At 34.9% G+C, this 11,237-nt stretch overlaps 1 protein-coding gene across 1 annotated transcript in view; it reads left to right on the forward strand.

Annotated features, from left to right (window-relative positions):
* GOLGA4 (golgin A4) overlaps positions 1–11,237 on the forward strand; it is a 93,343-nt gene that overhangs the window by 59,356 nt on the left and 22,750 nt on the right. The window contains exons 16-21 of the mRNA XM_025039346.1: positions 1–2,259; positions 2,803–2,924; positions 3,312–3,442; positions 7,912–8,022; positions 9,810–9,830; positions 10,014–10,082. The exon at positions 1–2,259 is cut by the window's left edge and continues 47 nt beyond it. Coding sequence (XP_024895114.1) covers positions 1–2,259; positions 2,803–2,924; positions 3,312–3,442; positions 7,912–8,022; positions 9,810–9,830; positions 10,014–10,082 — 2,713 coding nt within the window. The remainder of the gene's footprint in view (positions 2,260–2,802; positions 2,925–3,311; positions 3,443–7,911; positions 8,023–9,809; positions 9,831–10,013; positions 10,083–11,237) is intronic.

Below are 11,237 nucleotides of genomic sequence, written 5' to 3' on the forward strand. Positions count from 1 at the left end.
ATTACAAGCTAAAACAAATGAACTGATCAACATTTGTAATAGCAAAATTAATGCCATTCTCTCTAGAATTTCCCATTGTCAACACCACACAACTAAAGTTAAGGAGGTACTACAAATTAAAACTTGCAAAGTTTCTGAATTAGAAGCACAACTTAGACAGCTAACAGAAGAGCAAAATAGACTAAACAGTTCTTTTCAACAGGCTACTAATCGGTTAGAAGAAAAGGAAAATCAAATTAAGAGCTTGAAGGCTGAAATTGAAGGTCTTGTAACAGAAAAAGAAGTCTTACAGAAAGAGGGAGGCAATCAGCAACAGGCCGCCTCTGAAAAGGAGTCTTGTATCACACAGTTGAAGAAGGAGTTATCGGAAAACATCAATGCTCTAACACTGATGAAAGAAGAGCTTAAAGAAAAAAAATCAGAGATCAGCAATCTGAGTAAACAAGTAACTGATTTGAATGCTCAACTTCAGAATAGTATTAGCCTGACTGAAAAAGAAGCAGCTATTTCATCACTAAGTAAGCGATATGATGAAGAACAATGTGAATTGCTGGATCAGGTACAAGATTTATCGTTAAAAGTTGAAACTCTGAGTAAAGAGAAAATTTCTGCTCTTGAACAGGTAGATCACTTGTCCAACAAATTCTCAGAATGGAAGAAGAAAGCACAGTCAAAATTTACACAATATCAAAATACTATTAAAGAATTGCAGATGCAACTTGACTTAAAAACAAAGGAAGCCAATGAAAAGGATGAGCAGACAACTTTATTGAAGGAAGACCTCGATCAGCAAAATAAAAGATTTGAATGTTTAAAGGGTGAAATGGAAGATAAGAAGAGCAAGATGGAGAAAAAGGAGTGTAATTTAGAGACTGAGTTAAAAACTCAAAGAGCAAAAATTGTAGAATTAGAGGAGCATATTACTCAGAAAACAGTTGAAATTGAGTCTTTAAATGAAGTTCTTAAAAATTACAATCAACAAAAGGATATTGAACAGAACGAAATGGTTCAGAAACTTCAACACATTCAAGAGTTAGGAGAAGAAAAGGACAACAGGGTTAAAGAGGCTGAAGAAAAAGTCTTAAGTCTTGAAAAGCAAGTGGCTTTCATGAAATCTGAACTTGAAACTAAGAAGAAAGAATTGGAACATGTGAATTCCAGTGTGAAAAGCAAAGAAGAGGCATTAAAGGCTTTGGAAGATAGACTTGAGTTAGAGAGTGCTACAAAATTAGCAGAACTGAAGAAAAAGGCTGAACAAAAAGTTGCTGCCATCAAGAAGCAGTTGTTATCTCAAATGGAAGAGAAAGAACAGCAGTATAAAAAAGATACAGAAAGCCATTTGAGTGAGCTAAATACAAAACTGCAAGAAAGAGAGAGAGAAATTTATATCTTGGAAGAAAAACTTAAGTCAGTGGAAAGTTCACCACAGTCAGAAACGTCAGTTGTGCCCAGATCAGCAAAAAATGTGGCAGCATGTACTGAGCAAGAGGCAGATTCCCAAGGTTGTGTGCAGAAGGCATGTGAGGAAAAAGTCAGTGTTTTACAAAAAAACGTAATTGAAAAAGAAAAGCTATTGCAGAGGCTAGAGCAGGAAAAAAAAGAAACATGTTCTTCTCTTTCTGAAATGCAGTGCAAATACCAGGAGCTCTTAATAAAGATAAAACATGCTGAAGAAAAGCAGCATGAGGATCAAGCTGTGATAAATCATCTTCAAGAAGAACTTGAAGAAAAAAACAGGAAATATTCTTCAGTAGTATCCCAGCATGTGGAAGAAGAGGGAGGTAAAAATAACATAGAGACAAAGCAAAACTCGGAAAATGTGGTCGATAATGTCCAGAAAATCCTCCAAGAGAAGGAACTAACCTGTCAAATTTTGGAGCAAAAGATAAAAGAGCTGGATTCCTGCTTAGCAAGAGAGAAGGAAGGACATAGAGTTGAAATGGAGGAGTTGACCTCAAAATATGAAAAATTACAAGCTTTACAACAGATGGATGGAAAAAGTAAACCCACAGAAATTTTGGAAGAAAGTGCTGAAGAAAAGTCCAAATCACATGTGGTCCAACCCAAATCGCTTAGTAACATGGAGGCTGAGCACAGTGACCTGGAGTTTAAATTAGCAGTGGCAGAGCAGGAGAAGCAAAAGCTGAGCAAGGAGATTGTGAAATTGCAGAAAGATATTCGAATGTTGAGGAAGGAGCATCAGCTAGAATTGGATATAACAAAGAAAGAATATGAACAAGAAATGGAAGAGAGAATCAAGTAAGTTTTTTTTTTTAGCACGAAATCCTCCCTAATTGGTCCCTTTTTTGGAGCTTAATACAGTTGTTTCACCCACCCAAAGTATTAAGCATAAATCTAATAAGTTACATACTGAGGAGAAATAAAAGCAATTTAAGTCAAGAGGCAGTGTTATTCCCTGTCCTCTTTTGGGAGGGAAAACCTATTCTTACATGTAATATCATGGTTATTAGGTACATATCCAAGGAATTATTTTCAATTTTGTTATTTTAGGATTAGCATTATCATTATGTGAGATAGATGTGTATGGTGAAAAATTTTAAGTGGAAAAGAAAAAATTTTAAATCCCCAGGACCATTTCATAGAGGTAATCATAGTTTATATACCCTTCCAGAAGTAGTTTACTGTGCCTAGACACACACACTCATGCATGCCTTTAAAAATGTTTTTATACCACTGAGATCATACTGTATGTTTTGAAGACCAGGTAACTCTTTACATCTTGTTTGTTTTTTGTTGTTTGTTTGTTTTGATGACAATTAACTCTATATTTTCGTTACTCAGGCAGGAGCAGGAAGATCTTGAGTTGAAGCACAATTCCACATTAAAACAGCTGATGAGGGAATTTCATACACAGCTGGCACAAAAGGAACAGGAGCTGGAAACGGCCATAAAAGAAACCATTGGTAAGGAACATTTTCAGTTCAATAAAGAACAAATCAGAATCAGCAGAAACTATTTATAATTTAAGCTTATTCTTTTTCACACTGTGCAAAATGCTCTAGGTAATTAAACTGGACTAAAAATGATTCTTGGCCAGGAAAATTCTCTAATGGGAACCTCTGTACTACCTGGCAGTGGTTTGCCTTACTGAGAGGAGGAGCAGGTGAAAGAACCTGAAAGCTTTGGCTAATTAATTAACTCGTAAAGATACTTCTGCTCTGTGGGAAGGGTACATTTGTTCAGTTGATTTTCATCACATTCGATTTGGAACATGGGTTCTTAACTGCAATTGGGATGTAGATATTCTTACCTAATGTGTTTTCTCATGTGTGTCCATTTTTATTTATTAGATAAAGCCCAGGAAGTGGAGGCTGAACTTTTGGAAAGCCATCAAGAAGAGACAAATCAGTTACATAAAAAAATTACGGAGAAAGAAGAAGATATAAGAAGAACAGCCAAAAGATATGAGGAAATCCTTGATGTACTTTATTTTCTTTTTCTATTTTGAAATTTAGCTGTAGTAGATTTCATGGTAGTGCTAAATAAGATTGGACTGTCAGATTTCTTGTTCGTTTGTTTTTTTTAAACGTATAGAGGGTTTTTTTTGGCTCAATTATCTAAATTGGTATTTCTACACAGTATGTAGATTTATAAGAAGTTTAATTGATTTCCCCAAGATTATAGTTCCTTGATCAGATTCTGCTAATCAAGAAGTGCAGTCCAGTTGGCAAGTATTGAAGCAACAGTGAGTTGCAAAAGGGAAGAATGTATTCTCTTTCCTTTCTCAAAGTCAGGCTAAATTGTGAGAGAGCCAGACTAAGAAATGAGAGTTCGTGCTTGGGTGAAGTCTGAGTATAAGGAGAGTTAGAGTGTTTTAGTGTGGCTACGTAGCTGGGATTTTTTCAGGAGGACCGGTTGACTTTATTCCATCCCTATCCAGTTTGCATGGTTTTTTTTTTGGTCTCAAGGGACAAAGAAGATTAAAAAAAAAAAGGAATGCATCAGTTCAATCTTTTATATTTAGTGAAAGGTTATTTCAATGTACTTTACTAATGGTGGATGATCATGGTCATTTTTGAATGACAGTGTGTGAAGATAAGCTCTGAATGCTAGTGCGTATTTTGAACTCCAGAACATTTTCAAATGTAAAACAATGAAAATTATGCTTCGTTAGGTTGCAGATTCTTTAGTTACTACAAGCCTTATTTTACTATATGCTAAGAACCTCTTGATTAAGGATGTGTAAATCAGAGAATCATGTCTCGACTGACTATGGCAGCAATAGAAGTCTGAGCTGGGAATAGATCCTAATAATAATTTTAAATGTAATTGAAAGGGCTGAAATTCCAAGATATGACACATGCATATAAATGCCACCTTTTTATACTATTTGAATTTTTAGACTGCATTATGAAAAAATTCGAATGATTTCACATTTTCTTAAACTTCCATAGAGTATACATATATGTGTGAAGTTTATACTATTGTTTCTTGAATTCCTTAGAGAATGTTGGAATTGGAAGATACGCTGAAGTTAGTTTAGTTTCATCTTCTGTTTTTCTTTCTCAGAAAGAAAAGTTTAGCATAGTTGAATGATTTCCCTATAACTACAGCGAGTGATAGAACAGTCATTAGCTTTATATATTTTATAAAGACTTTTCCCTAAAACAGGAACTTGAGGAAGGCAACAGTTATTTATCAAGTCTAGGAGCTTCATTTGCCACAGCTATAGAATTCCCTTTTATGAACTACTCTGTTTCTGGATTGTGGGGTAGCAGATGGTAAATTTCCTTAGGTCATGACAAACCTCTGAGGGGTGAGGGAGCAGGGAGAGAGGTTAGCCTCTGGTATGATTCATCCTTGAGACTCTGCTGTTTATTAGGGAAAATGAAGGGAATGGACTTCCAAGCTTTAGGCTGAGAGTAGCAGAGCAAGTGGGCAGAAAGTGGAGGGTGGGCAAAAGAGTTGGGTAGACTCTCTTCCAAGCTCCTTCCTGTGTCTTAGACCAGCACTGTCTATTAGAAATATAATGCACGCCACAAATGTGAGCCACATATGTAATTTAAAGTTTTTAGTAGCCACATTAAAAAAAAAATAAACAGGTGAACTTAATTTTAATAATATGTTAACTACCCCATTATATCAAAAATATTATTTCAATATGTGGCCAGTATAAAAATTATATATGTGTTCTTTGAAATTAGTATGTTTTCATATTTACGGCCCATCTCAGTTTGGACTAGCTACATTCAAAGTGCTCATGGCCACAGTTCTAGGATGGCTAGTGACTACTGTATTGGACATTGTGGCCCTAGGCTTTCAACTGCCAGGTCTGGGGTTGACTTTGTGAGTAAAAAGGCAGTCCTCATCTAAACACCCAATTACATAATTTGTCTTGAAGAATTTTTTTTTAAATCATAAATATTACTAAAAGGATATATTAACAATTCTCAGCAAGCACCATTTACTTTGATTCTGAGACATATTCTCTTACTATTTTCCTGTTTACAAATGTCTGGAATTGGAGTTTTAGATGTGATTTCTATGTATTATATAGCGGTGTTTTTTTCCCTTCTGAAAAGCTGTTAATAGATTGATGATTTGTCTTATGATGATATTATAGAATGTTGTGCTTTTGTCATCTACTAAAATAATCCTGTGATTTATTAATAACAGAGCAGAGAAACATTTTCCTTTTCCTGCCTTTACTATCATAGATAACACTCTTATTTTTTCTCTTTTCTACCCAAAGTTAGCCTTTCAAAGTGTATTTTTCTGCATCACATTTTCACTTACATTCTTTTGGAAACTCCTGAAATGGAATTAATTACATCTGTGTTCCTTTGGTACTCATCTATATTTATTACTTCACTTAAAACATGTGATTTTTGTCATACATGTAGGCGCAGGGATATATTAATGTATCAGACCTCTCCCCTAGACTGTAAGCATCTTGTGGGCAGGGATTTTGTTATTCATCTCTAGTCTTGAGGACCATAGCCAAATGCTTGGCTCATACTAGACAGTTGATAAATTTGAAGGAGATGACACATGGTAGGGCCGAGAAGAATTTATTTGGTCAGAGGGTGATGACATCTCAAAGGAGGAATTGAATACACACAAGTAAGGAAGCTTACCTAATCACCATAGTCCCAGCCTCAGTGCAGTTTCATTGGGAGAAAGTAGCTCCTAAAGCTACAATGGATACAAAACTGGTTTCTTTTTGATGTTGGTTGTATTTTAGTGATTTGGCTTTGGCATAAGAAGTAGTCTTTAAAACATAATTTCCATGTATGTGCATAAATCTTCGATTTAACTAGTTTTTCTTACTGTTTTTACTTCAAAGCAAGCAGGACTGTTTTTCTCCCTCAGACTAAAAAGTTTTACAAAAGAAATTATGGAACTGTTTCTTAGATTAGAAATAACACATGAAAGATTCTTTTCTAATTCTTAGAGGGCTTGCTTTAGATTGGTATCTCACAACAGTCAAAGGAAATGTCAGACATAGCTAATTGTCATATTAAAATCTGGGCCTAACTGTATAAGTACATATAACAGATGATACTTTCAAACAGGACTAAATTGCATTGATACAGACATCTACACAGCCTGGTAGAATAAAAACAGTAAACCAAGACTGCGGGCAGTAATGTACTTACAATAGTTTCTGGTGTTTGGTGTTTTAGGGGTGGTGGCTAGGTTAAAGCGTGCCTCCATGGGGAGATCTTGAAGGAGATCCCTGCTTTGCTTATGTTGAGAGAAGGGGTTGGTTCTTTTTCAGGTGGTCTAAGTTCATTACAAGTGGTATTTAAAGTTAGATTTGCATGTGTCCTGTGGTACATTGCCTTATTTTATGCCATGGGACTGATCTGTTTTTGTTTTTGAGACTTATTGTTTCTTGGTTCTGGCAAGTCAGCATCCATTAAATCAGATAACCTGTTTATGGTTGTTTTTCCTGTTTGGACTCTTACTCAGCAAACACTTGTCCTGTCTTCATTACTTAAATCTGATCAATATTCCAATTCCAAATGTTCTTTTTGCACAAAGGTTATTGCAAGATTTATAAGAGCAAGGAGAGTGCTAGACTGCGTCGTATAATAAATCATGGCAGTTATCAAGACAAATGAAATGTAAGGATGGGCAACAGCCTTTTACCAGGATAGTCAAAACAGGAGAGACAGCAATTTGTATGCCAAATTTTATAAGAAGGATTTTTTTGGCCACTAAGTCACATATTACTTTCACAGTCTTGTCTGTTTTTTGCAAAGTTTGGGGCAAGTAGAGACAATAAATTGGTAACCAATACATTGGATAGTAACTAATTTTTCAAAAATAGATTTTAGTTAAACATTTTACCTTAAAGAACTGCTGCTGTTTGGGAACAGATGTGTAGATGTGCAGGTTTGCTGAACTAGGACAAAGAACCATCTCTTGAATTATACAGCCATTCAAAGGGGCTGGGCAAAAACTTGTACAGCTTATGATCAGTAAGTCACCAGCTGCCTGGGCAGAGCTGTGCATAGAAGTATCTACTAGTTTAAATTAATTGCCATTTTATGGAAATACAGTCCAATATAGGAAGAGCCAAAGTCTTAAAACACAGGCTTTGTATTATAATTCCGTCACAATACTGTTATACACCTAATTATTGCTCAAACTTGGGAACTCTAGTTTAAGGAGGAAGAAGTAGCTTGATGAGCTTTATAGGGTGAGAGCAGAGGGAGTGAAGGTGGGGAAAAATGATATCCCAGGAATAGTGAGTAGCATTAAAAAGAGTTAAAAGTTGGGCATGAAGGAAACTGCTCAGAGCACAGTAATGAATTACAGTAAAAATGGTTTGTTTCTCCTACAGAGATAGTTTTGCTCTACACTGTGTTGCCTCTCTACTGGTTTTTTTTTTGTTTGTTTTGTTTTTTGACATGTTTATTAATTTTTTTTTTAATTCTAAAGGCTCGTGAAGAAGAAATGACTGCAAAAGTAATGGACCTGCAGACTCAACTTGAGGAGCTACAGAAGTATCAGCAAGGGCTACAGCAGGAAGAAAACCCTGGCAATGATAAAGTGAGAGGAACTGGAGTTTGTGTCACACGTTTTTTGAAAACATCGTGAATTCCATTATTTGACTCGCTTACTAACATACATACCTACCTCATTTAATCCTAAGAAAAATCTTTTCATCTATTTTATAGACAGTGAAACTAATGTTCAAAGAAGTTAGATGAAACAGTCAATCTCTTGCAATGAATGTTGTATTGGGAATTTAAACCCAATCTTCTAGACTTCAAAGCCTAGACATTTCCATGTTTCTGTCTTTCCTGAGGAAAGAACAGAGGAAAGCGAATCTTGTAGCCCTGAGCATAGCCAAAAGTTCATAGAAAGTGTGATAATTTTAGATTTTTAACTTTGTGTTAAAAATTCATATAAATTTTATATTCTACTCTATAATATATTCTACTCTATAATATATCCTTATTTGTAATCAAATAAAATGTTTTTAGTTATATACCATTAAGAAAAACAATTTCTGTTTTTCTCCTCGGTTAATGAGCCAGATGTAAATGCAGTGGGATTATTTTTATAATCCCAGTCTTTAAGTAAAATTGATACTGTGAAAGATAGGCTATGTTTATGCAGTGGCTTCCTGTCTCACTGTGCACCCCATCAAGTGCATACCCACAGGGCATGTGGGCCTGAGTTTGAGAAGCTGAACAGTGTACCATTTTACTTCCTAAAATACTCTCTCTCATCCAGTCTTTTCATAGCATGGTCACTAGGGCCTTGGAAAGTTAGGTGAACAGTGTTCATGTCTTCATCCTTGAGATAGAGGATTCATTACAGAATGTCAGTTACCAGTTAGCAATTTTCCAGACAACCAATTACATGGATCACTTCTCCAAAATGGAGAGAAGAGCCTTTATAAAGGCTATACTGTGTGCTACTTGGTACCTTAACACGGTACCAAGCTGAGTAGACTGTGTCTTTCTTTAATAGCTACTAAGTTAATTCTCTTATATTTTGGTTTTTAATTTTTTTGCCATTTAATCATGATACCAAGTGTTATGAAATATTACTTCCTATGAGAAGAATACATATATTTCACTGTCTAACATGTTCTCTTCCTTAGCATCAAAATAAGTATTAATGTTGCATATTCTGGCATTTTGACCTGTATTGGAATGCCATAGAGTATTGAAAGATTATGAAATTAATATTCAGAAGGTCTTCTGAGTCCTTTACCTGTGTCATAAGAAAGGAGAGAAAATATCTTTAATTTTTATTTCTACTATAAAAATATTTAATTTTATTCTTGATGAATTTTTATCCTTCTCGAATATCTTTGGTTGTTTCTGGGATATCTTGAATTACATATCAGTGAGTTCAATGAAAAATAATTTGTGGTTATAGCTCAGAGTGGATTCCCAGAAATAGTTCTTTAGAAGTTTCCCTAAAAAGCTCATCTTATACTAGATGTTAATATGTTTAATTTTTAAAAATTATACAAACAATACATGCATGTATATATTTTTGTTGAAAAAGAGTCATATATAGAATAAACTCTCCTTAGTGGGCACCTCCCCTGCTAAGTGGTAATCATTGTTAAGAATTTGATGAATGGCCTTCCAGTCCTTTTTCTTTGTGTTTACCATTGTTTGTGTATGCTTACACTGTGATAGTTTATATAACAGACCAAGTTTAAAATCAAATATTAAAAGTTGTCTCATTTCAAATCTGACCATTCTCTTAAGACTATAACACTGAATTCTTATTTTCTTATAATTTCATATTTCAATATATTGTTTCTTACAGATTTTATTTTAGACACTCATTTTTTTCTTTTCCATTTTCAGGTAACAATTATGGAGCTGCAGGTAACACTAAATCTTTATAGAATTTGACTGAAGGTAGTGTGTTTTCAGGAGCATTCTGTGTTTTAAGTTAAAACATAAAGAAACTGTTTTAATAAGAAAAAAATTTCCCAAGCAGTATGGAAATACGTCCAGGCAGTGTTAAAACCTATGTATGCACTTCAGATCTGACTCTTTTTCTTTCAGACACAGCTAGCACAGAAGACTACTCTGATCAGTGATTCAAAGTTGAAAGAGCAAGAATTCAGAGAACAGGTAGAGATCTAATTGGTGCCTTTTATTTTGAACTTTCTTAAATTATGTTAGTATGTACTTGGATCTCATTTAACTAGAAAAAAGAACTGATTTAATAGCTGGCTTTGCAGTCTTGTCTTATAAAGATGGATATCTCTGTAAATTTGTGATTACATATATTTAAACATCCTATTGTCTCTAGTGCTTAATATTTTGGATAAAAATTTGTATTTAATTTGTAATAAGTTCTAAAAATGGTTATTTTTGGTTTTATCAGAGGGAAAATATGTCAACATCAATCTTTATTACTTTTCCTTGTGGTTAAATTGCCTTGACTTAAATATGATTCGTCCACATGTTATCCAGTAATTTGATTTAAATAGGACCACATAAGTACTCCTAGAAGGATGCACAAACATGCAAACACCAGTATATATGTATCTGTGGTGCATGACCATTAGTAGACTTTTTCCAAACCAGAGGAATAGTGACTTAGGTCAGCAGGCTATTTGAAGGCTAAATCTTCAGGTATATTCAAGTTTTTAAAAAACTTCATATAAAAATCTTGGTAATTATTGAAACTTGGTGATGGATCTGTATTGAGTATATTTGAAATTTTTCATAATACTTTTTTTTAAATCCATAAAGATAAGTAAAGTAAGTTTTCACTTAATGTTTTCAGTTGGTTAATGGAAATTGCGACTTTAAGCAAAACAACGTATAGTGAAACCAGTTTTACTGCAGGATAATTGATATAAGGGTTAAGTTCCTGCAGCCTATTTTCTGGTCACAAAAACATTACCAAACTTCTATTAAAGATCTAAAACACTTCTAATAGTAAACATTGACATAAACGTGAGCTAGACATACATTTAAGAAGGATGAATAAAAACAAGTAAGATCATTATTTTCCAATTCACTTATTCCAGTTCAGGGTCACAGGTGGCTGGAGCCTATCCTGGCAGCTCAGGGCACAAGGTGGGAACCCACCCCGGGCTGGACGCCCTTCCATCGTAGGGCCACTAACACACACACACTGAGTGGGACAACGTAGACACGCTAGTTCACCTAATGGGCACATCTTTGGGATGTGGGAGGAAACTGGAGTGCCCAGAGAAAACCCACGTAGGCATGGGTCAAATGTGCAAACCCCACACAGACAGCAGCCCCAGCAGG

This window comes from Pteropus alecto, unplaced genomic scaffold, assembly GCF_000325575.1.
Source record: "Pteropus alecto unplaced genomic scaffold, ASM32557v1 scaffold10, whole genome shotgun sequence".
Taxonomy (NCBI): Eukaryota; Metazoa; Chordata; class Mammalia; order Chiroptera; family Pteropodidae; genus Pteropus; species Pteropus alecto.